Here is a 27,177-nt window from a genome sequence, read left to right as displayed (position 1 = left end):
CCCTCTAACCACTGCCTTCAGCGCCTCCCAGACCACTCCCACCTGGACCTCCCCATTATCATTGAGTTCCAAGTACTTTTCAATACACCCCCTCACCCTTAGACACACCCCCTCATCCACCATTAGTCCCATGTCCATTCTCCAGGGTGGACGCCGTTCTTTTTCCTCCCCTATCTCCAAGTCCACCCAGTGTGGAGCGTGATCCGAAATAGCTATAGCCGTATACTCCGTCCCCCTCACCTTCGGGATCAACGCCCTTCCCAAAACAAAAAAGTCTATTCGCGAATAAACTTTGTGGACATAGGAGAAAAACGAAAACTCCTTACTCCTAGGTCTGCTAAATCTCCATGGGTCTACTCCTCCCATCTGCTCCATAAAGTCTTTAAGCACCTTGGCTGCTGCCGGCCTCCTTCCAGTCCTGGACCTCGATCTGTCCAGCCCTGGTTCCAGCACTGTGTTAAAATCTCCACCCATTACCAACTTCCCCACCTCTAGGTCCGGGATACGTCCTAACATGCGCCTCATAAAGTTGGCATCATCCCAGTTCGGGGCATATACGTTCACTAAGACCACCGCCTCCCCCTGTAATTTGCCACTCACCATCACGTATCTGCCCCCACTATCCGCCACTATGGTCTTTGCCTCAAACATTACCCGCTTCCCCACTAGTATAGCCACCCCCCTGTTTTTCGCATCTAGCCCCGAATGAAACACCTGCCCCACCCATCCTTTGCGTAGTCTAACCTGGTCTATCAGTTTCAAATGCGTCTCCTGTAACATGACCACATCTGCCTTCGGTTTCTTAAGGTGTGCGAGTACCCGTGCCCTCTTTATCGGCCCGTTCAGCCCTCTCACATTCCACGTGATCAGCCGGGTTGGGGGGCTCTTCCCCCCCCCCCCCTTGTCGATTAGCCATGCCCTTTTATCCAGCTCCTCACCCAGTTCCCACGCAGCTGTGTCCCCCCCAGGCGGTGCCCTCCCGCCCTGCCCACCCCACCCCATACCAGCTCCCCCTTCTCCCCAGCAGCAGCAACCCAGTAAATCCCCCCTCCCACCCACCCCGCTAGATCCCCCACTAGCGTAGTTACACCCCCCATGTTGCTCCCAGAAGTCAACAAACTCTGGCCGACCTCGGCTTCCCCCCGTGACCTCGGCTCGCACCGTGCAACGCCCCCTCCTTCCTGCTTCCCTATTCCCGCCATAATTATCATAGCGCGGGAACAAAGCCCGCGCTTCCCTTTTGGCCCCGCCTCCAATGGCCAACGCCCCCAGCTCCTCCACCTCCCTTCCTCCCTCCCCCACAACCTGTGGAAGAGAGAAAAGTTACCGGGTCGCAGGATTAACAACATAAAAATCATCTCTTCTCCCCTTTTTCCCCCCTCTTCGCCCCCCATATTCGCCCCACCACTTTGTCTCAAACGTTCTTTTTTAATAACCCGCTTATTCCAATTTCTCTTCAACAATAAATGTCCACGCCTCATCCGCCGTTTCAAAGTAGTGGTGCTTCCGTTGATATGTGACCCACAGTCTTGCCTGCTGCAGCATTCCAAATTTAATCTTTTTATGAAGCACCGCCTTGGCCCGATTAAAGCTCGCCCTCCTTCTCACCACCTCCGCACTCCAGTCTTGATATACGCGGATCACCGCATTCTCCCACCTACTGCTCCGAGTTTTCTTTGCCCATCTGAGGACCATCTCTCTGTCATTAAAACGGAGGAATCTCACCACTATGGCTCTGGGAATTTCTCCTGCTCTCGGTCCTCGCGCCATCACTCGGTATGCTCCCTCCACCTCCAACGGACCCGTCGGGGCCTCCGCTCCCATTAACGAGTGCAACATCGTGCTCACATATGCCCCGGCGTCCGCCCCTTCTGCACCTTCAGGAAGACCAAGAATCCTTAAATTCTTCCTCCTCGCATTATTCTCCAGCACCTCCAGCCTTTCCACACATCGTTTATGGTGTGCCTCGTCCATCTCCGTCTTCACCACCAGGCCCTGTATATCGTCCTCGTTCTCGGCAGCCTTTGCCTTCACGACCCGAAGCTCCCGCTCCTGGGTCTTTTGCTCATCTTTTAGCCCTTCAATCGCCTGTAATATCGGGGCCAACAGCTCCTTCTTCATCTCCTTTTTAAGCTCTTCCACGCAGCGTTTCAAAAACTCGTGTTGTTCAGGGCCCCATGTTAAACTGCCACCTTCCGACGCCATCTTGGTTTTTGCTTGCCTTCCTTGCCGCTGCTCTAAAGGTTCCACCGCAATCCGGCCACTTTCCTCTCCTTTTTCCATTCGTATCCAGGGGAGATTCCCTTCTGGCTTACCGCACAGTGCTTTTAGCCTTTATAATTGCCGTTGGGGCTCTTATTAAGAGCCCAAAAGTCCGTTCCACCGGGAGCTGCCGAAACGTGCGACTTAGCTGGTCATCGCCGCACCCGGAAGTCCACAGTACACCTTCTTAACAACTCTCTCAACCTGAGTGGCAACTTTCAGGGATCTATGTACATGGACACCGAGATCTCTCTGCTCATCCACACTGCCAAGAATCTTACCATTAGCCCAGTACTCTGTCTTCCTGTTATTCCTTCCAAAATGAATCACCTCACACTTTTCTGCATTAAACTCCATTTGCCACCTCTCAGCCCAGCGCTGCAGCTTATCTATGTCCTTCTGTAACTTGTAACATCCTTCCGCACTGTCCACAACTCCACCGACTTTAGTGTCATCTGCAAATTTACTCACCCATCCTTCTATGCCCTCCTCCAGGTCATTTATAAAAATGACAAACAGCAGTGGCCCCAAAACAGATCCTTGTGGTACACCACCAGTAACTGGACTCCAGTCTAAACGCTTCCCATCAACCACCACCCTTTGTCTTCTTCCAGCAAGCCAATTCCTGATCCAAAATGCTAAATCTCCCTGAATCCCATGCTTCCGTATTTTCTGCAGTAGCCTACCGTGGGGAATCTTATCAAACGCTTTACTGAAATCCATATACACCACATCAACTGCTCTACCCTCATCCACCTGTTTGGTGACCTTCTCAAAGAACTCAATAATGTTTGTGAGGTACGACCTACCCTTCACGAAACCGTGTTGACTATGTCTAATCAAATTATTCCTTTCCAGATGATTATACACCCTATCTCTTATAAACCTATCCAAGATTTTGCCCACAACAAAAGTAAGGCTCACTGGTCTATAGTTACCGGGGTTGTCTCTACTCCCCTTCTTGAACAAGGGGACAACATTTGCTATCCTCCAGTCTTCTGGCACTATTCCTGTTGACAAAGATGACTTAAAGATCAAAGCCAAAGGCTCAGCAACCTCCTCCCTAGCTTCCCAAAGAATCCTAGGATAAATCCCATCCGGCCCAGGGGACTTATCTATTTTCACCCTTTCCATAATTGTTAACACCTCCTCCTTATGAACCTCAAGCCCTTCTAGTCCAGTAGCCTGAATCTCAGTATTCTCCTCGACAACATTGTCTTTTTCCTGTGTGAACACTGACGAAAAATATTCATTTAGCACCTCTCCTATGTCCTCGGACTCCAAGTACAACTTCCCACTACTGTCCTTGACTGGCCCTACTCTTAACCTAGTCATTCTTTTATACCTGACATCTATAGAAAGCTTTCAGGTTATCCTTGGTCCTACCTGCCAAAGACTTCTCATGTCCCCTCCTGGCTCTTCTTAGCTCTCTCTTTAGGTCCTTCCTAGCTAACTTATAACTCTCGAGGGCCCTTACTGAACCTTCATGTCTCATCTTTACATAAGCCTCCTTCTTCCTCTTGACAAGTGTTTTGACTGCCTTAGTAAACCACTGTTCCCTTGCTCGACCACTTCCTCCCTTCCTGACAGGCACATACTTATCAAGGACACGCAGTAGTTGTTCCTTGAACAAGCTCCACGTTTCCATTGTGCCCATCCCCTGCAGTTTTCCTCTCCATCCGATGCATCCTAAGTCTTGCCTTATTGCATCATAATTGCCTTTCCCCCAGATATAACTCTTGCCCTGCGGTATATACCTATCCCTTTCCATCACTAAAGTAAACGTAATCGAATTGTAGTCACTATCACCAAAGTGCTCACCTACCTCCAAATCTAACACCTGTCCTGGTTCATTACCCAGTACCAAATCCAAAACAGCCTCGCCTCTCGTTGGCCTATCTACATACTGTGTCAGGAAACCCTCCTGCACACATTGGACAAAAACGGACCCATCTAAAGTACTCGAACTATAGCGTTTCCAGTCAATATTTGGAAAGTTAAAGTCCCCCATAACAACTAACAACTATAACAACTTTCGCTCCTATCCAGAATCATCTTTGCAATCCTTTCCTCTACATCTCTGGAACTTTTCGGAGGCCTATAGAAAATCCCTAACAGGGTGACCTCCTTTCCTGTTTCTAACCTCAGCCCATATTACCTCAATTGACGAGTCCTCATCAAACATCCTTTCTGCCACCGTAATACTGTCCTTGACTAACAATGCCACCCCTCCCCCTCTTTGACCACCTTCCCTGAGCTTACTGAAATATCTAAACCCCGGCACCTGCAACAACCATTCCTGTCCCTGCTCTATCCATATCTCCGAAATGGCCACAACATCGAAGTCCCAGGTACCAACCCATGCCGCAAGTTCACCCACCTTATTCCGGATGCTCCTGGCATTGAAGAAGACACACTTTAAACCACCTTCCTGCCTGCCGGTACACTCCTGCAACTTTGAAACCTTACTCATGATCTCACTACTCTCAACCTCCTGTATACTGGAGCTACAATTCAGGTTCCCAAGCCCCTGCTGAACTAGTTTAAACCCTCCCGAAGAGCATTAGCAAATTTCCCCCCCAGGATATTGGTACCCCTCTGGTCCAGGTGTAGACCATCCCATTTGTCGAGGTCCCACCGACCCCAGAATGAGCCCCAGTTATCCAGAAATCTGAAACCCTCCCTCCTGCACCATCCCTGTAGCCACGCGTTCAACTCCTCTCTTTCCCTATTCCTCATCTCGCTATCACGTGGCACGGGTAACAACCCAGAGATAATAACTCTGTCCTAGATCTAAGTTTCCACCCTAGCTCCCTGAATTCCTGCCTTACATCCCTATCCCTTTTCCTACCTATGTCGTTGGTACCTATGTGGACCACGACTTGGGGCTGCTCCCCCTCCCCCTTAAGGATCCCGAAAACACGATCCGAGACATCACGCACCCTGGCACCTGGGAGGCAACACACCAACCGCGAGTCTCTCTCGTTCCCACAGAATCTTCTATCTATCCCCCTAACTATGGAGTCTCCAATGTCTAATGCTCTACTCCTCTCCCCCTTCCCTACTGAGCAACAGGGACACCCCATGGCTTACCCCTGGTAAGTCCCCCCCCCCCCCTCCCCCCAACAGTATCCAAAGCGGTATACTTGTTACTAAGGGGAACGACCACAGGGAATCCCTGTACTGACTGCTTCCTCCCAGCCCCTCTCACCGTCACCCATCTATCTTTATTCTTCGGAGTAACTACATCCCTGAAGCTTCTATCTATGACCACTTCTGCCTCCCGAATGACCCGAAGTTCATCCAGCTCCAGCTCCAGTTCCCTAACGTGGTTTCTGAGGAGCTGGAGATGGGTGCACTTCCCACAGATGAAATCAGCAGGGACACTGTCGGCGTCCCTCACCTCAAACATTCTGCAGGAGGAACATTGCACTACCTCACCTGCCATCCCCCTAGATAAAAAAAAAAGAAAGAAAGAGCTTACCTGTTATTCACTCCCCTTCTCAGCAAGCACTCACTCAGCAACCTCTGCGCCCTGCACGATAACACCTGAGGGAATATTTTTTTAAAAACTACTTACCAGTCACCAGCCAATCCCTTACCTGCAGGCTGTGGCGTCACGGTTCAACCTCTTCCTGACCTCGAGCCTTCCTCTTGATCTTTACAGCGGTTGTTTTTTTTTGGTTAGAGGAGGGGGTAGGGAGGGAAACACTGAAGAAGTGTTTCGGGTTTAAGTGCCATTTGCCAACAGCTCCTCCAGAAACTACCTTCAAATTAGGGTGACCACTACGGAGGTATGCAAATTTCCCTTGCAACACCAATCAGCAGCTCCGCTCTACTGACCTCTGCTGGATGTAGAAATATGAATATACACAGGTAAACCTTTCATGATTGTAAACATTTCAGATCTCTTCTTAGTCTTCTCTGCCCTAAGAAGCTACCCCAACATCCTCAGTCCATCTACATAATTGAAATCTTTCATCCCTCGAGGCATTCCAGTAGACCTCTTCCACACTCTCGCCAAAGCATTTAGTCCTTCCTAATGTGCAGTGCTTGAATTGGACATTGTACTTTAGCTGGGGACAAACTATTGTTTTATAAGTTTTAGCATAACTTTCTGACTTATTGTACTTTATGTACTAAATCCTGAGAACACCACTGTATGCCAGCCTGTAACATATCCACAATTATCTTTCCTATCCCCTAACCAGTTTTGTATGTGTGCTTCTACTGCCTCGTTTTTCTCTTGGACTTTAATGTTGCTAACAAGCCTAATATGTGGTTCTTTATCAAATGCCTTTTGAAAGTTCATCTACAGAGCATCAATTGCACTGCGCTCAATTAAAGTCAATGGTCCCACATAATTTTTTTTTTAAAATTAGTCAAATGTGATTTGCCCTCAACTGATCCATACTGGTTTTCCTTTTCTATACCATACTTCTCCAGGTGTTTGTCAATTTTGTCCTGGGTTATTGTTTCTAAAAGCTTCCCTACCACTGACTGACTTGTAATTGCCAGGTTTATCTTTCTCCCCTAGTTTGAACAAGGGTGTAACATTTGCAACCCCCCAGTCCTCTGACGATACTACTCTATCTAAGGAGAATTGGAACATTGTAATCGGTACCGTTACAATTTCTATCTGTACTTTTCTGAACAACCCAGAATGTGTCCCATCGGACACAGTGACTTATCCACTAAATACTGCCAGGCTTTCTGATGCCTTTACATCCAGTTTTACCTCATCCAGTATTTCATGAATGTCCTTGTTTGCAATCACTTTGGTAAAACCCTCTTGGTAAACACTTAATATTTATACTGTACTGCAGGTACATCAATATTTTTCACTATCTAGTAATATCACCATGTAAAGCTAGTGACAAAACACAACACTGTTATGTTTTTCGAAGTATGGAAAATTCAATTTGTAAATGATTAACAGTCCATATAGAAGGAAGCATTTTTATGAAGACATTATGTGCTGTAAAGTTGATTATTGATTGGTTTTAAATATATGCATTGCACATTCGCATGTTTTTGTCCATCAATTGATATGAACAAAATTATAGAGCTTGCTTCAGTTGAGTTTGCAACTGTTGTAAACCAAACCTGAAAGTGAGCAAAAGCACTGATGTAAATTGTGCAAAGGGATTACTAAACAAATTACATTGCAGCCATGTGCATCTTATATGCAAGTGTTAAAGATGCATGATCTTCATGAAAGTATTTCATGAACTTTCATTATTTGCCAGCATATATTACAGTGCCATAAATCATGCTGAAATAGAATTAATCAATTGTGTATCTCATCACGACAAAATCCCTTCCAACAAATATGATTACATGAAGATAGATCACTAAATAGCCCCTCTGAATTTTGAAAAATGTTTGTAGTTTCTTTTCAGGTTTCAAATTCCCCATCTCATACCTCTGCCTAAAGGACAGACAAATCCAAGTTCTAGGTGTACAAATAGGCCATTTGTAATCAGTTGCTCGGAGTTGTGCATGGTTTTCAACGTTTTTCTTGAAATAAAATTTTGAGAGAAAATAATAAGCGTGTTGGAAACTGGGATTATGTAATTTTGTTCAACATCTTTTTTCAGGTGTTTTCCGGGAGTTTGGAGGTGCACGATGTGTACATAACATAGTTAAATATCCACAGTGTCGGGAACCTGCACTGATGATTATACAGCAGTTACTTTTATCCCCTAGTGGTGAAGATGATATGGGCACATTATTAGGACTGATGCACACAGCCTCGTCTACGGAATTGCAACTCAAAACTGATATTCTGACGGTATGTATATTGTACTCCTACTTTAGATTCTGCTTTCCGCTACTATTCTCGGTTTTAGACACATTCCCAACTGCTTAAAACCACAAGTGCCTTTTTTTCAGCCAAACTTTGGTTCAATTCACCGTCTTGTTAACCCAGATAAAAACTGACAGCACCTGACACTTTGAATATCATCCAAAGGTAGCATTTAGCCTTGAAACCACCTCAGGTGAGTATCCGACACTAGTGCTAGTGAGTGCTGGCTGCCTATATTTTGGAATAAAAATGAGGTCTTAAGTAAATCTATTTTATTATGAACCCTAACCATAATTTTGTTTCAATTGACAGCACTGAATAGTGCCTATGATCTGCATTTTTATTTTGTTCAAATGTATGTCTCCACAGGCTCTCCTTACTGTGCTGAGAGAAAGTCATCGCACACGAACAGTGTTCCGAAAAGTTGGGGGATTTGTTTATGTCACATCACTGTTGGTTGCCATGGAACGTTCCTTGAGTTATGAACCTAAGGGAGTGTGGGAAAAGGTGAACTCAGACCAAGTCTTCGAACTGGCGCATACAGTCGTTTGTACATTAACTGCCGCAATGCGTTATGAACCTGCTAATTCCCATTTTTTCAAAACTGAAATTCAGTACGAAAAACTCGCAGATGCTGTGCGTTTGCTTGGATGCTTCTCACAAGCACGACAATTAGGTTCAGTTACTTCCTGTCCTTCAAATATCCAACCATTTCAGAGAATGCTTGAAGATGATGCATCGTTGGAATCTGTTTGTCCTACACTGAAATATTGTAGTAAACTTTTCTCTTGTCTCTACAAAATGGCCACAGACTCTTTTGACAGGTAGGAACTTCATCAATTTGACTTTACCTATTTTAAAATTTTCAATGAAAACTTACTTTACAGATAACAATGTTAAAGGGAAAATGCATATGTTTCCGTTTAGTTGGTTACATTTTATTACACAGTTTAGAGTGAATTAAATTGAAATATTTTGATAATTTCTTTGTTTTGTATTCTAGTTTATAGTTGAGTAAACAAAACATTAATTGATATGCTAATATCCCTTTGTAAATAAATCCAATTAAAATAGTAGGATAATTGCTGAACAGTATATTAAATTCTTGGAGTGAGCACCTTGTTAAAAACAACTTAAAATCTATAATAATTCTTAGGATTCTGACCTCCATATGCATACGGATTTATGCCACGAGGGGCCTAATGTGCACATCATCTGCCTTTGTTTATAACTTCTGCATTTAAGCAGCCCAGAATGTATCTAATATTTTCCTTCCATCTACTGGTTTGTACTTGAGTCATTTGTAAGAAGTATTTTTCATCAACTACTCATTTTTCTCAATTTATTTTCCTTTCTGTATGATTTCATCCTGCAGAAAATAACAATGAAAGTTTGAATGATTTTCATTTATTGGGAATTCATTGCATTGACCAAGGCAAATATGATACACATCTTGGAATCAGAATTGTGAAGAAAAATAGCTGCTTTCTTTGTAATGGCTTTATTTTGCGGAATTAAATTACTTGAATTTTCTGCGCAAAGATTCTCCAAAACATTGTTGAGCTGGACTTTTTTTTACAGAGAACTTGCAAGATTCTCTGTCACCTGCAGAGCTTGTTCTCTGACCATGAGTAACACGAAATACAGTTGTCTAAACACAGTTGTTATGGGCCCAAATCTTCCAATGTGGGAAGAGGCCTCTGACACAACTCATGCCACTGATGCATGTCGCTGGCCTGAGAGTCCTGATATACGCACATCCCCATGGTACTTAGGTGGAAAGTTTAAACCTCTTGCTTTCAGGTTTTCCTTGCCCAGGCTGCTCTGCAATTTCTATGGTAGTGGGATCAGATGGCCAGAACCACAGAGACTTAGGCTGATTGCGTTACACTTACCCTGATTTTAACACAGACTTACTTGGAGTTTTCCATAACAAGCATAAAGCTAATGGGCAGGAGTATCCTCACCTCCTGCCACATGTTTCGTGGCAGCGGAGATGACTCGTCATTGGCTGGCAGCAGGATCGTCTGGGCGGCACAGTGGTTAGCACTGCTGCCTCACAGACCCAGGTTCAATTCTGGCCTTGGGTGACTGTGTGGAGTTTGCACGTTCTCCCCTTGTCTGCGTGAGTTTCCTCCGGGTGATTCTTCATTTTTTAAAAAATCTCTATTTTCTGAACAATTACCTGGAAATAGTGATCCAGATCGGATAGAGGAAGGAATATTTTGTTATTTAAAATTTTTATTTTGCTTTTACATTCCTTAACAGCTCAGAACATTTTTAAGTTTGGCATTCAGCTACATCTACACATTCGCTCCCATTGCTGTGCCCATATGTACATAAACACACCTCCACAAATTTATTTCGGAATGATTGATGATTTTGCGGTCTGCCAAAGAATTTATCCGTGAAAAGTGCAGTGTAAGAGGAAAGACATGGAATAAAAGTAGATAATACATTTGAAGAAATTCTACGCAACAAATTCAGAGGAGTATATATCCCAAAGCAGTTTGGGTTAAAAAGAAGAAACTGATGAGGGAAACAATGGAAATAATCTGAGGAATGAAAGCTAAAGCTGCAAGGAGCACAATGGACTGAACAAATACAAACACAAAGTTGAAAAGCTGATGGGAAGAGCTAAATTAGAAAGTGGATAGCCAGTAATATTAAAGAAATGTGAAACATTTTGTTCGCACACATTCACAGCAAATGATTGAAAAATGGTGGAGCCATTGAAACACCTAAATGATGTACTATCAAATGACTAGGGACAGCAACTTGCTTCTAAAGAGCATAGGCAGATGGTCCAATATGGAAGTTAAATTTCTGTTAGCAGAGTCAGTCAGTCAGGCTGGCAGGCAGCGGAAGTATAATAGAAACTTCAGATTAACCAGCAATTTCTAGGACGGCATAGTTAAAGGAAGACTTATATCTGGCCTGAAATGGACACTGTACAAAGATATCAAATAAGTGGCTACATTCTTGTCACCATGTTTGTGGATACATTGGAAATGGAAGGAATGCTTCTGGTTTGAAAAATAACTGAGAAAACAATCATTTAATAAAGGCAGAGAAATGATCCATGAGTTACATATCAGTAAATTTCACATGCATGAAGAGCAATAGTAATAGGGGACTCTATAGTCAGGGGCACAGATAGGTGCTTCTGTGGATGTGAAAGAGACTCCAGGATGGTATGTTGCCTCCCTGGTGCCAGGGTCCAGGATGTCTCCGAACGGGTAGAGGGCATCCTGAAGGGGGAGGGCAAACAGGCAGAGGTTGTTGTACATATTGGTACTAACGACATAGGCAGGAAGGGGCATGAGGTCCTGCAGCAGGAGTTCAGGGAGCTAGGCAGAAAGTTAAAAGACAGGACCTCTAGGGTTGTAAGCTTGGGATTACTCCCTGTGCCACGTGCCAGTGAGGCTAGAAATAGGAAGATAGAGCAGCTAAACACGTGGCTAAACAGCTGGTGTAGGAGGGAGGGTTTCCGTTATCTGGACCACTGGGAGCTCTTCCGGGGCAGGTGTGACCTATATAAGGACGGGTTGCATCGAAACTGGAGAGGCATAAATATCCTGGCCGTGCGGTTTGCTAGTGTCACACGGGAGGGTTTAAACTAGTATGGCGGGGGGTGGGCACGGGAGCAATAGGTCAGAAGGTGAGAGCATTGAGGGAGAACTAGGGAATAGGGACAGTGTGGCTCTGAGGCAGAGCAGACAGGGAGAAGTTGCTGAACACAGCGGGTCTGGTGGCCTGAAGTGCATATGTTTTAATGCAAGAAGTATTACGGGTAAGGCAGATTAACTTAGAGCTTGGATTAGTACATGGAGCTATGATATTGTTGCCATTACAGAGGCCTGGTTGAGGGAAGGGCAGGATTGGCAGCTAAACGTTCCAGGATTTAGATGTTTCAGGCGGGATAGAGGGGGATGTAAAAGGGGAGGCGGAGTTGCGCTACTGGTTAGGGAGGATATCATAGCTGTACTACGGGAGGACACCTCAGAGGGCAGTGAGGCTATATGGGTAGAGATCAGGAATAAGAAGGGTGCAGTCACAATGTTGGGGGTTTACTACAGGCCTCCCAACAGCCAGCGGGAGATAGAGGAACAGATAGGTAGACAGATTTTGGAAAAGAGTAAAAACAACAGGGTTGTGGTGATGGAAGACTTCAACTTCCCCAATATTGACTAGGACTCACTTAGTGCCAGGTGCTTAGATGTGGCAGAGTTTGTAAGGAGCATCCAGGAGGGCTTCTTAAAACAATATGTAGACAGTCCAACTAGGGAAGGGGCGGTACTGGACCTGGTATTGGGGAATGAGCCCGGCCAGGTGGTAGAAGTTTCAGTAGGGGAGCATTTCGGGAACAGTGACCACAATTCAGTAAGCTTTAAAGTGCTGGTGGACAAGGATAAGAGTGGTCCTAGGGTGAATGTGCTAAATTGGGGGAAGGCTAATTATAACAATATTAGGCGGGAACTGAAGAACCTAGATTGGGGGCGGATGTTTGAGGGCAAATCAACATCTGACATGTGGGAGGCTTTCAAGTGTCAGTTGAAAGGAATTCAAGACCGGCATGTTCCTGTGAGGAAGAAGGATAAATACAGCAATTTTCGGGAACCTTGGATAACGAGAGATATTGTAGGCCTCGTCAAAAAGGAAAAGGAGGCATTTGTCAGGGCTAAAAGGCTGGGAACAGCCGAAGCCTGTGTGAAATATAAGGAAAGTAGGAAGGAACTTAAGCAAGGAGTCAGGAGGGCTAGAAGGGGTCACGAAAAGGGCTAGAAGGGGTCACGAAAAGTCATTAGCAAATAGGGTTAAGGAAAATCCCAAGGCTTTTTACACGGACATACAAAAACAAGAGGGGAGCCAGGGAAAGGGTTGGCCCACTGAAGGATAGGCAAGGAAATCTATGTGTGGAGAAAGAGGAAATGGGCGAGGTACTATATGAATACTTTGCATCAGTATTCACCAAAGAGAAGGAATTGGTAGATGTTGAGTCTGGAGAAGGGTGTGTAGATAGCCTGGGTCACATTGAGATCCAAAAAGACGAGGTGTTGGGCGTCTTTAAAAATATTACGGTAGATAAGTCCCCAGGGCCTGATGGGATCTACCCCAGAATACTGAAGGAGGCTGGAGAGGAAATTGCTGAGGCCTTGACAGAAATCTTTGGATCCTCACTGTCTTCAGGTGATGTCCCGGAGGACTGGAGAATAGCCAATGTTGTTCCTCTGTTTAAGAAGGGTAGCAAGGATAATCCAGGGAACTACAGGCCGGTGAGCCTTCCTTCAGTGGTAGGGAAATTACTGGAGAGAATTCTTCGAGACAGGATCTACTCCCATTTGGAAGCAAATGGACGTATAAGTGAGAGGCAGCATGGTTTTGTGAAGGGGAGGTCGTGTCTCACTAACTTGATAGAGTTTTTCGAGGAGGTCACAAAGATGATTGATGCAGGTAGGGCAATGGATGTTGTCTATATGGACTTCAGTAAGGCCTTTGACAAGGTCCCTCATGGTAGACTAGTACAAAAGGTGAAGTCACACGGGATCAGGGGTGAACTGGCAAGGTGGATACAGAACTGGCTAGGTCATAGAAGGCAGAGATTAGCAATGGAAGGATGCTTTTCTAATTGTAGGGCTATGACCAGTGCTGTTCCGCAGGGATCAGTGCTGGGACCTTTGCTGTTTGTAGTATATATAAATGATTTGGAGGAAAATGTAACTGGTCTGATTAGTAAGTTTGCAGACGACACAAAGGTTAGTGGAATTGCGGATAGCGATGAGGACTGTCAGAGGATACAGCAGGATTTAGATTGTTTGGAGACTTGGGCGGAGAGATGGCAGATGGAGTTTAATCCGGACAAATGTGAGTTAATGCATTCTGGAAGGTCTAATGCAGGTAGGGAATATACAGTGAATGGTAGAACCCTCAAGAGTATTGAAAGTCAGAGAGATCTAGGAGTACAGGTACACAGGTCACTGAAAGGGGCAACACAGGTGGAGAAGGTAGTCAAGAAGGCATACGGCATGCTTGCCTTCATTGGCCGGGGCATTGAGTATAAGAATTGGCAAGTCATGTTGCAGTTGTATAGAACCTTAGTTAGGCCACACTTGGAGTATCGTGTTCAATTCTGGTCGCCACACTACCAGAAGGATGTGGAGGCTTTAGAGAAGGTGCAGAAGAGATTTACCAGAATGTTGCCTGGTATGGAGGGCATTAGCTATGAGGAGCGGTTGAATAAACTCGGTTTGTTCTCACTGGAACGACGGAGGTTGAGGGGCGACCTGATAGAGGTCTACAAAATTATGAGGGGCATAGACAGAGTGGATAGTCAGAAGCTTTTCCCCAGGGTAGAGGGGTCAATTGCTAGGGGGCATAGGTTTAAGGTGAGAGGGGCAAGGTTTAGAGTAGATGTACGAGGCAAGTTTTTCACGCAGAGGGTAGTGGGTGCCTGGAACTCGCTACCAGAGGAGGTGGTGGAAGCAGCGACGATAGTGACATTTAAGGGGCATCTTGACAAATACATGAATAGGATGGGAATAGAGGGATACGGACCCAGGAAGTGTAGAAGATTGTAGTTCAGTCGGGCAGCATGGTTGGCATGGGCTTGGAGGGCCGAAGGGCCTGTTCCTGTGCTGTATATTTCTTTGTTCTTTGAATAGCGTTAGAAGACATTCTTAGGTAATGAAACACATAGATAAGATGATAAAAGAGTCAAGTTGAGAGTGAGATCTTGCCTGATAAGTTTGCTTTGAGGAAATGATAGACCATATCAATCATGTAAATTTTGTGAATGTGATGTAAGTAGCTTTTAGCATTCCTTGATATTGTGTCGTATTAACAATTAGACTCAAGGAAGGTAGACTTGGATTAGGATGTAAGGTAGATTGAAAATTGGCTAAACTAGAGAAAGCAAGGACTTTTTTGAATGTAGCTGCATTGACAGAGAAGAGTCAACAAGTAGTTGATGGTAGTAGGATGTTAGTGTCTATAAATTTAAATTTGCACATCAGATCATGATTACAATGGGGTACAGCCAATTATTAAACAAGAAAAGTTAATTCATGGGATATGGGCATCGCTGGTCAGGCCAACCTTGTCTATACCTAATTGCCCTTGAGAAAGATGGAGGTAAGTCAGCACCTTAAAACTACTGCAGTCCCTGTGATGAAAGTGCTCCCACAGAACTGTTTGATATGTAGTTCCAGGTCTTTGACGCAGCAACAGCAGGGGTCAATGATGTGTTTCCAAGTTGGGGTGCTGTGTGACTTTGAGGGGAATTTGGAGGTAGTGGTGTTCCATGCACCTGTTCTTGCTGCATTTCTAGTTGGTAAATGTTGTTGGCTTATAAGGTGATATTGAAGAAGCCCTGGCAAGTTACCACATTGCATGTAATTGATTGTACACACTGCAGCCATGGTAGGAAGGTACATGGTAGTGGAGGGAGTGAATAGAATAAAAGGGGCAATGGCAGCACGGATGCAACGTTGGCTCTCTCTCTCCTTTCCCATTCTGCTCCTTTCATTTCTCCCTCTCTCTCACACACAGACACACTCTCTCTCTTTCTCTCTTTCGCCCTCTTTCTCTCTCTCTCTTTTTCTCTTTCTCTCTTTCTCTTTCTCTCTTTCTCTCTCTCTCTTTTTCTCTGTCTCCAGTTTGGGGGCTAAACAACATTAACGCAGAATGGTTTAAAAGAGGATGACTTATAGTGAGGACCTACTATACTTGATTCTTTCCTCTGTTCTGCCCTGTTTTGTTTCTATTTAGGCTGCTTATATTTCTTATATAGATCTCCCATTTTACTAGTTTAAAGCCTTTGCCCACCACCCTATTTACCCTTTCTGCCAGGGCACAGGCCTCATCCCAGTTCAGTTGGAACCCATCCCATCATATCCCAGAACTGGTGTCAGTGTCCTATGAAAACCCCTCTTTCTCACTCCAGTTCTTTGACTCAATGTTAGTTCTCTTGCTCTGTCAGGTCCAGTGCCAATTTGCACCCGGTTCAGATAATAATTTGGACAATACTGCCTTTTGAGTTCCCACTTTTTAATTTGGATCTAACTCCTGGAACTCTTTGATCAGGACTTCGCTCCTGTTCCATTCTCTGTTGTTTGCTCGAACATGGACCACATGAACAGGATTTACCCCCTCCCTTTCCTAGTTCCTCTTCAGCAGCTGTGAGATATCCCTTACCTTGGCACTGAATAGGTGACACACCCTCTGAGATTCTCATTCTTGACTGTGGAGGACACAATCTATCTATCTCCCTTGTTATAGAGTCACCTATTACTAGAACATTTCTATTTTGCTCCCCCCCTCCCCCATTTTCCACACCCTCCCTATGAGGGCAACGTTTTGAGTCAAGGTGCTTTTGTCTGAATTGTGGCTTTGCTCCCTGTAGTCTTTCTCCCTATTTTCACAGGTAACAAGTACATCATACCTTTCGCACAGAACCCGTGTCTACACGATCTCCTCCTTAACCCTGCTTGCTTGGCTTCTTGCCAGTCACCCCTCTCTTTCTTGAATATTTGTTTTCCTCTGGGTTGAATGAAAATTAAAATCGCTTATTGTCACAAGTAGGCTTCAAATGAAGTTACTGTGAAAAGCCCCTAGTCGCCACATTCCGGCACCTGTTCGGGGAGGCTGGTACGGGAATTGAACCGGCGCTGCTGGCCTGTCTTGGTCTGCTTTAAAAGCCAGCTATTCAGCCCATTGTGCTAAACCAGACCCTGTGCTGAACCAGACCCTGTGCTAAACCAGCTGTGATTATATTCTGGATAATGCCATCCAGGGAAGTGCAAGTGTTCAAAGAGATCTGGGTGTCCTTGTTTATGAGTCACTAAGAGTTGACATGCAGGTGTGGCAAGCAATTAGACGGCAAATGAGATGTTCAATGTGATGGGATTTGAGTGTAGGAGTAAGAATGTCTTGCTGCAGTTACATAGAGTCTTGGTGAGACCTCACCTGAAATATTATGCACGATTTGGCCCCTACACACAGCCTGCTCTTCCATGTCTTAGACATGCGCTGTATATTATTTATTCAATAATTATTTGTGGTTGTGTCAAGTAGTTCAACTAGTTAAGCTGTACATTTAACAGGTATTTCTACTTTTCCGGTCCCAGTTTAAACTACTATTCTAGTTTATAGAAAAAGGAAACTGTGGAATTCCCCAGCCAATCACCAATCTGCTCACCCAATTAATACCGTTGGACCCTCAGCTCGCAGACTTTGTGGTCTCTTGTCTCCTTTCTCTGGTCATACTTGTTCAAATTCCCCAAGTTAAGTCCTCTGCCTAGTGCTCCATCAGGCTGTACTTCATACTACTTTGTTGAATTGAATACTATAGAATCATCAACAAACATTCCCACTGTTGACCATATAATGGAGGAAAGTTCATTAATGAAGCAGGTGAAGATGGTGGAACACTACCCTAAAGAACACCTGCATTGATGTTCAGACCTGAAATGATAGATGCCCAATTAACAACAACCATCTTCCTTTTTGCCACCTGATTCCCTTTGACTTCAATTCTACTAGGGCTTCTTGATGCCACACTCAACCAGATGCTGCCGTGATGTCAAGGGCAGCCACATGCAACCTGCAGTTGGCATTCAGATCTTTTATCCACAGTTGGACAAAGCCTATATTGGGGTCTGGAACCCAATGGTCAGAGCAGACCCCCCCAACTGAGCATCAGTGAGCAGGTTATTGTTGAGTATATAGAATAATGGAATAATAATGATAGAATGGTCAGCAGCACCTTACTAAACTTCATTGATGATTTAAGAGTAGGCTAATTGGGTAGTGGACGTTCATTTTGGATTTTACTGCTTTTTTGGACAGGATATAGTTGGACAATTTTCCACTTTGTTGGATAAATGCAGGTGTTGTGGCTGTATTAAAACATCTTGGTTAAGGGTGCAACTTGTGCTGGAGCACAATTCTTCAGTGCGATAGCTAGGATGTAGTCAGGGCCTACCAGCGTTCGGTGTATCCAGTGATCTCAGCAGTTCTCTGATACCACATGGAGTGAATCGAATTGACTCAAGACTGGCTTCTACAATGGTGGCGATAATGATGATGGAAGGAGACCGAGATGGATTATCAGCTTGATAACTATGGCTGAAAGTGGTTACAAACCCTTCAGTCTTCTCTTTTGCTTTGACATGCTAACCTACGCCATCATTGTGAATGGGGATGGTTGTGGCCAGGCCATGAAGTTACAGATTGTGGTGAAATACAAATCTGTTGATGATGGTGGCTCATAGTGTCTCATGAATACTTGTTTTCAGCTGCTAGATTTGTTCTGAATCTATTCCGTTTAACATAGTGGATGATATCCTCGGTGTGAACACAGGATTTAGTCTGCGAAGGAACCACCTGTGGTCACTGCTATCAATTTTGCCAAGGACAGAAGAATCTGTCCTTGGCAAAATTAGTAGATTAGTAGAGTAGATTAATGAGGATGAGATCAAGTTGTTTTTTCCCTCATGTTGGCTCTTTAACCCCTGCCACCAGCCTAGTCTGGCAGCGATGTCCTTCAGGACTTGTTTACCTTGGTTTTTAGTGGTGCCACTGAGACACTTGGGGAAGGACATTGAAGTGTCCCGTCGAGGGTGCATTCTGGACCCTTGCTGTTCATGGTGCCTCTTCGAAGGGGTGTTCAACCTGGATGAGTACTGATTCATCAACTGCAGTAGGATCGTAGGTGGTAATCAGCCATAAGTTTGCTTGTCGATGTTTGACCTGATGCTATGAAACTTCACTGGGTCCCGAGTCAATGTTCATGACTTCCAGGAACACTCCCTCCTGATGTTATAACAGTAGGCTATCACCTCCAGTGAGTCTGTCCTGCCCATGGGACTTGACAGTTCTAGGAAGGGAGATGTTATAGTCTGTCACATTAGCTGAAAGATCTAATTCTGTAGATATGACTATGTCAAATTGATGCCTTATCAGGATAGGGTGGGCCAGTGGGCTAATGAATACCAATGACATCCAAGGTAGGTATTGTAACAAATGGAAGGGAGCAGTGAGAATATAAATATAACATTTCATGGGTGTAGATGCAATGCAACTTGAGAGTTATGGTAATACGTAAGTTCCTGAAACCAGCAGCATTGTAAGTGGCAGCAACGTTGAAATCCATGACGTTCAAAATGGGAATGTTATAATGGTTGGACATCCCGTTCATGGAAGTTAGTTTACTGACTAATCGTCATAACCCCAGGATATCATTGTGGGAAATACTTAGTGAAATGTCACAAAGCACCTGCATAATTTTGCCTATCCCCATATCATTTGGGCAGTTAGTCCAAGTGTTTATTTAGAAGATTCAGAGATGGTAAGAAATCCTGCTGCCATGCTTTCCCAGTTTTCTGGGGGGAATAAAGGCCTTGGAATACTTAAGCCCAATGTGTTACATGCATTTGACTTCTTATTGGCTGAATATAAGTTGGCAGTGGTTAGCATGTTATTAATTAACAGTGCTCAAGAATAAAGATTTTGAAGGATGCTTGGCATAGTTTCAACTAAAAACGGATTTGTGAAGGGTAGGTCTTGCCTCACAAATTTGATCGAATTCTTTGAGGAGGTAACTAAGTGTGTAGATGAAGGTAGAGCAGTTGATGTCGTATACATGGATTTTAGTAAGGCGTTTAATAAGGTTCCCCATGGTCGGCTCATGAAGAAAGTAAGGAGGTGTGGGATAGAGGGGAATTTGGCCAATTGGATAAGTAACTGGCTATCACATAGAAGACAGAGGGTGGTGGTGGATGGAAAAATTTCAGACTGGAGACCAGTTACCAGCGGTGTACCACAGGGATCAGTGCTGGGTCCTCTGCTATTTGTGATTTTTATCAATGACATGGAGGAGGGGGCTGAAGGGTGGGTCAGTAAATTTGCTGATGACACCAAGATTGGTGGAGTAGTGGATGAGGTGGAGGGCTGTTGTAGGCTGCAAAGAGACATTGATAGGATGCAGAGCTGGGCCGAAAAATGGCAGATAGAGTTTAACCCTGATAAGTGCGAGGTGATTCATTTTGGTAGAAAAATTTGAATGTGGATTACAGGGTCAACGGCAGGGTTCTGAGGAATGTTGAGGAACAGAGAGATCTTGGGGTTCATGTCCACAGATCTCTGAAGGTTGCCACTCAAGTGGATAGAGCCATGAAGAAGGCTTGTAGTGTGTTAGCGTTTATTAACAGGGGGCTTGAGTTTAAGAGCCGAGGGGTTATGCTGCAACTGTACATGACCCTGGTGAGACCACATTTGGAGTATTGTGTGCAGTTCTGGTCACCTCATTATAGGAAGGATGTGGCAGCATTGGCAAGGGTGCAAAGGAGATTTACCAGGATGCTGCCTGGTTTGCAGGATAGGTCTTATGAGGAAAGGTTGAGGGAGCTGGGCTTTTCTCTTTGGAGCGGAGGAGGATGAGAGGCGACTTAATAGAGGTTTATAAGATAATGAGGGGGATAGATCGAGTGGACGTTCAGAGACTATTTCCTCGGGTGGATGTAGCTGTTAAAAGGGGGCATAACTATAAGATTCATGGTGGGAGATATAGGAGGGATGTCCGAGGTAGATTCTTTACTCAGAGAGTGGTTAGGGTGTGGAATGGACTGCCTGCTGTGATAGTGGAGTCGGACACTTTAGGAACTTTCAAGCGGTTATTGGATAGGCACATGGAGCACACAAGAATGACAGGGGATGGATAGCTTGATCTTGGTTTCGGACAAGGCTCGGCACAACATCGAGGGCCGAAGGGCCTGTTCTGTGCTGTACTGTTCTATGTTCTATGTAAAAAGAAAAATGGAAGTCTTGCATTTAAAGAGGGCTTTTCATGGCCATTGGATGTCTCAACGTGCCTTGAACCCAAAACCTTGTGACCCAGAGGTGTGTGTGCTACTACTGGAACCTGACTAATGACTAATCGCAGATAAAAGAGTGTTTGATAGATAATGTCTAAGTTTGTTTTATGTGAACTTGTGTTTTTGAGACAAGATTGCTGCAGTAAGTGAACTTTATGCTCCCATTCAAAGCGTTTGTCTAAAAAAATGTTTTTGTTACATCATTAAAAAAGTTTATATTAAATAAATTTCTTGATGTACTTAAAACCATTACCAATTTAAAAAAAAAAAAAATGTTTATTATAGTAATATGTATGTAGATATTTCTGTGAGTACAATTATAAATCTTGCCAATTTACCTAGAAACTTGGTTTATTTCTTTTCTTTGCACCTATTTTCTGTTTCCATTGGTTCTTCACCCACCAGTGATGGATGTAAGCTGCTGCTTTTTGTCCTGCTTTTCATGTTGTTTTCTTAATCCAATTTGCATTCTTAGCTGTAATTGTACTAACAAACTTGTGCTTATTTCTTCCTAACAATCCTTGTCCAACAACGTTTGCTTTTTTTGTCTATAGTCTTGCTGAACAAGTTCCGCCTTACTTGACACATGAGACTACCCTTCCCTCTCCTTGGGGTACTCCAGCTTTGTCCAGAAAAAGGTACTGGCCCAGTAGGAATAATTTAGCCTAGTTTTTGTTTTACTGATACACCTCAAACTGTTCTCTAATGTTGTTATATAACTTTCACATTTAGATCTTTCTTTGTAAGTGGGTCAGTGATGAATATATAGAAATATATATCCTTCCTTTTTCTTCTTAACTTTTTGCCTTGCTTTTTCCTATGCTACAGCCTTCCAGCTAGGCCAAGATGATGTGGCTTGCAGGTTTCTTGATAGCTTCTCCATATTAGGTGATATTTGTGAGGTACTCTGGATGTTTATATTAATATAATATGCCATGAGCGAATGGTCACTTGGCTGCAAGGTACCTGACCAGCAGTTTGATCATGAACCCCACAAAACCTGGCCATTTGAGGATATCCAAATGTAATCGTCAGTTCAAGTAGGGATGCAAACCCTTGATATATGCAGTCCAGTGTTTTAACCCTAGAGTATGTGACCTCGTCAACTTAACCTTCTCAAAATCATTTTATTCAAACTTTCTTTATTGAAGTGTGTACATGTAAGAATGCCCAATCTGTAACAGCCTTCCATCTCGTAAGGTGAAACCAAAAAGAAACTGCTGGAAAATCTCAGCAGGTCTGGCAGCATCTGTAGGGAGAGAAAAGAGCTAACATTTCGAGTCCAGATGATCCTTTGTCAAAGCATTAAATGATACATTGTTGGTGATTGTGGAGTGCAGATTAATGAAACTGTCTGTCAGCAACCTCCAGCGTCACATTATCAATGCTGCTAGAAAGCAGTATGGCAACATTCTGGACAATGATATTTATCCTCCTGATGCTGATGGTAATACCAAATTCTTTAAATGTGTGAGAGTCTATCCATTAGGCATGGAAGGTGTTTCTCATTATGAAATATTAGTGCAATACCAGCGGAGGCCAGTGACTTTCTTAAGGAACAAAAGCTTGGAGGGGGTGGGGGGGGTGACTGACTGAAGGAAGAATGTGGGTGGAGGTTCTGTCTCTGTTGAATTTTGTTATCTGTTTCTGTTTGCCGATTTGGAAAGATTGTTATGGGGGTGGTTGCAGCTCCCTTTTTTATTTTTTGCATTTTTTAATTGTATCTTTGTATTGAAGTTAAATTGTTATTGTAGAGAAACAACGGGTGGGTTTTTGGGTTAGGGTCTTCAGATGGGAGTCGTCACACGATCGAGAAATGCTAGGAATTGAAGTGGTGGGTGGCTTCGGTGGTTAGCCAGTTGGGGGGGGGGGTGAGGTAGCAGTTATGGAGGGTGAATTTGGTCATGGACGGGGGGCCCATCTTGGGTGGGCCCAATTCAGAGTGGGGATAGGGGGTGATGATGGCAGACTCTAGGGCGTCGTGACATGGCATGTACGCAGGCTAAATGGTACGGTTAAGCAGTCCCGGGTATTCGCACACTTGAAAAGGTGATTTTCCTGCAAGAGACGCACCTCTAAGTGAGGTTGAGGAAGGGGTGGATCGGGCAAGTGTTCTACTTGGTTTGAGGGGCATTGTCATACTGTTGAACAAGAAAATGGGGATTGCGGGAGTGAGGTGGTTGTGGGACCCGGAGGGTGTGGGTGGGGATTGATTCCAGTGGTGTTGGTGAATGTTAGGTGCCTAATCCGGATGATGCCGGATTCATGAGGCTATTAGGGGTGACCCCGGATTTAGACTCTCACCAGCTGATTCTTGGGCATAATTTTAATAGTGTATTCATCCCCCGACCGCACTTTGAGAAATCAGACCATAAGACGGTGCTCCTTCTCCCGGCATACAAGCAGAAACTCAAGCGGGAGAATCCAGCTAAGAAGGTCATGCAGTGCTGGTCCAAGGAAATAGAAGAGCTCTTACGTGACTGCTTAGAGATAGTGGACTGGTCCATATTTAAGAACTCAGCGACCAACTTAAATGACTATGCCTCCACCGTCACAGACTTCATCAGCAAATGTGTGGACAACTGCGTGCCAAAGAAAGCAGTACGTACGTTCCCCAACCGGAAACCATGGCTCAATCACGAGATTGAGTCCCTACTGAAGGACAGGTCTGAGGCGTTCAAGTCAGATGACTCTGACCTATACAAGAAATCCAGGTACGACCTTCGCAAAGCCATCCGAGATGCCAAGAGAGAATATCAAACCAAGCTAGAGCCACAGACAGACTCTCAGCGGTTGTGGCAAGGACTAAACAACATAACGGGCTACAAAGCGAAGCCAAGCAGTATCTCCGGCAGCAGCGCACCACTCCCCGATGAACTCAATGCATTCTATGCTTGGTTCGAGCAGGTAACTAACAATCCGCTGTCGAGTGCCCCAGCAGCCCATAACTCACCCATACCCACCATCACAGCTTCCGAAGTCAGATCGGCCTTCCTGAAAGTGAACCCTCGGAAGGCGACGGGCCCGGACGGGATCCCTGGTCGTGCACTCAGAGCCTACAGGGACCAGCTGGCAGAGGTCTTCGCGGACATCTTTAACCTGTCACTACTCCACTCCGAGGTCCCCACCTGCTTCAAGAAGACCACCATCATACCGGTTTCAAAGAAGAGCCAGGCAACGTGCCTCAATGACTACCGTCCGGTGGTCCTGACTTCAGTCGTAATGAAGTGCTTCGAGAGGTTGATCATGAAGCGCATCATCTCCATACTCCCAGAAAGCCTTGATCCACTGCAATTCGCATACCGTCGCAACTGGTCCACAGCAGACGCAATTTCCCTGGCCCTACACTCATCCCTAGAGCATCTCGACAAAAAGGACTCCTACATCAGACTCCTATTTATTGACTACTGCTCCGTCTTCAACACCATAATCCCAGCCAAGCTCATATCAAAACTCCAAAACCTAGGACTTGGCTCCCCACTCTGCAACTGGATCCTCAATTTTCTTTTTTCTTTTTAAAATAATTTTTATTAAAGGTTTTCATAAAATATCAATAACAAAATGAGAAAGAAAAAAGAACCCAACAGGGTTAAGTAGAAAACACAATCTAAAAAAGCAACCCCCAAACCCCCCACCCCGTACATAAATAATAAATTAACATTAACACCCCGACTTAACACAACAGGTGTATACACCCCCTCAGACCCTCCAGTGTAAATAACATAAACAAAAATAAAGTAACCCCCCCCCCCCCCCGAGCTGCTGCTGCCATTGACCAATGTCTATCGTTCTGCCAGAAAGTCTAAGAACGGTTGCCACCGCCTAAAGAACCCTTGTACCGACCCTCTCAAGGCAAATTTTATCCTCTCCAATTTAATGAACCCTGCCATATCGCTGATCCAGGATTCCACGCTTGGGGGCCTCGCATCTTTCCACCGAAGGAGAATCCTTCGCCGGGCTACCAGGGATGCAAAGGCCAGAATTCCGGCCTCTTTCGCCTCCTACCACCCTCGACACCGTCCTCGCTACGCCCTTCCAAAATTCCTCCAGCACTGGGCATGCCCAGAACGTATGGGTGTGATTTGCTGGGCTCCCTGAGCACCTAACACACCTGTCCTCACCCCCAAAGAACCGGCTCATTCTTGTCCCGGTCATGTGTGCCCTGTGCAGCACCTTAAACTGTATGAGGCTGAGCCTTGCGCACGAAGAGGAAGAGTTCGCCCTCCCTGGGGCATCTGCCTACGTCCCCTCTTCGATCTCCTCTCCCAACTCCTCCTCCCACTTACCTTTCAACTCCACAACCGAGGCCGCCTCCTCCTCCTGCATCACCTGGTAAGTTTACGAGATCTGCCAATCCACCTCTCCTGGTCCCCTAGCTGAACTACGAACAGCCCGCTCTTCCCCATATTGAGCTTGTACCCCGAAAAGTCCCCGAATTCCCGAAGGATCCTCATTACCTCTGGCATTCCTCCCACCGGGTCCGCCACATACAGCAGCAGGTCGTCCGCATAAAGCGACCCCCTATGCTCCTGCCCACCCCGCACCAACCCCCTCCAGTTCCTCAACTCTCTCAGTGCCATAGCCAGGGGTTCAATCGCCAGTGCGAAGAGCAGGGGGGGGACAGGGGACACCCCTGTCTCGTCCCTCGGTGCAACCGAAAGTACTCGGACCTCCTCCTATTTGTGGCCACAATCGTCATCGGGACCTCATACAACAGCCTAACCCACCTGAAAAACCCCTCCCCAAATCCGAACCTCTTCAGCACCTCCCACAGGTACCCCCACTCCACCCTATCGAAGGCTTTCTCAGCGTCCATCGCCACCACTATCTCTGCCTCCCCCTCCCTCGCCGGCATCATGATAATGTTCAAAAGCCTCCGCACATTCACGTTCAACTGTCTCCCCTTCACAAACCCCGGCTGGTCTTCATGGATGATCTGCGGCACACAATCCTCAATCCTCGTGGCTAAGACCTTCGCCAGCAGCTTGGTATCTACATTTAGCAAGGAAATCGGCCTGTAAGACCCACATTGCAGGGGATCCTTGTCCCGCTTCAGGATCAAGGAGATCAGTGCCCGGGACATCGTCGGGCGTAAAGCCCTCCCCTCCCTTGCCTCATTAAAGGTTCTAACTAACAGCGGGCCCAACAGGTCCATATATTTTTTATAGAACTCGGCCGGGAAACCGTCCAGTCCCGGTGCCTTCCCCGCGTGTATGCTTCCTATCCCTTTGATCAGCTCCTCCAGCCCAATCGGGGCTTCCAGTCCCGCCACCAGTCCCTCTTCCACCTTTGGAAACCTCAATTGGTCCAGGAAACGGCCCATCCCTCCCTCCCGTGGGGGCTCGGATCCGTACAATTCCTCGTAGAAGTCCCTGAAGACCCCATTGATGCCAACCCCACTCCGCACCACGCTCTTTCCCCTGACCTTAACTCCCCCGATCTCCCTAGCTGCGTCCCGCTTCCACAGCTGATGCGCCAGCACCGGCTTGCCTTTTCCCCATACTCGTAGACTGCCCTCTGGGCCTTCCTCTACTGCACCTCCGCCTTCCTGGTGGTCACCAGGTCGAATTCGGCCTGGGGGCTGCGCCTCTTCCTCAACAATCCTTCCTCAGGCTCTTCCGCGTACCTCCTCTCTACCCTCACCATCTCCCCCACCAGCCTCTCCCTCTCCCTCCGCTCCTTGTGTGCCCTAATGGAGATCAGCTCTCCCCTCACCACCGCCTTCAGTGCCTCCCATACCATCCCCACTCGGACCTCCCCGTTGTCGTTGGTCTCCAAGTACCTCTCTATACTTCCTCGGACCCGCTCGCTCACCTCCTCGTCCGCCAACAGCCCCACCTCCAAGCGCCACAGCGGGCGCTGGTCCCTCTCCTCCCCCATCTCCAAGTCCACCCAATGCGGGGCGTGGTCCGAAATGGCTATTGCCGAATACTCTGTATCCTCTACTCTCGCTATCAGCGCCCTACTCAAAATGAAAAAGTCGATTCGAGAATATGTCTTATGGACATGTGAGAAGAATGAAAATTCCCTAGCCCCCAGCCTTGCAAATCTCCAAGGGTCCACCCCTCCCATTTGGTCCATAAATCCCCTCAGCACTCTAGCCGCCGGCTTTCTACCTGTCCTAGACCTGGAGCGATCCAGCGCCGGATCCAACACCGTGTTAAAGTCTCCCCCTATTATCAGGCCCCCCACTTCCAAGTTTGGGATCCAACCCAACATACGCCGCATAAAACC

At 45.7% G+C, this 27,177-nt stretch overlaps 1 protein-coding gene across 1 annotated transcript in view; it reads left to right on the top strand.

The window, feature by feature from the left end:
* Positions 1-27,177, top strand: part of wdfy3 (WD repeat and FYVE domain containing 3) — a 586,950-nt gene that overhangs the window by 267,349 nt on the left and 292,424 nt on the right. Inside the window, 3 exon segments of the mRNA XM_072496251.1 lie at positions 7,863-8,056; positions 8,441-8,895; positions 21,498-21,581. Coding sequence (XP_072352352.1) covers positions 7,863-8,056; positions 8,441-8,895; positions 21,498-21,581 — 733 coding nt within the window.

The sequence above is a fragment of the Scyliorhinus torazame genome, chromosome 3, assembly GCF_047496885.1.
Source record: "Scyliorhinus torazame isolate Kashiwa2021f chromosome 3, sScyTor2.1, whole genome shotgun sequence".
In the NCBI taxonomy this organism is placed as follows: Eukaryota; Metazoa; Chordata; class Chondrichthyes; order Carcharhiniformes; family Scyliorhinidae; genus Scyliorhinus; species Scyliorhinus torazame.
Note: the sequence above shows the minus strand (reverse complement) of the source record. Positions and strands in the feature narration are given on the sequence as shown.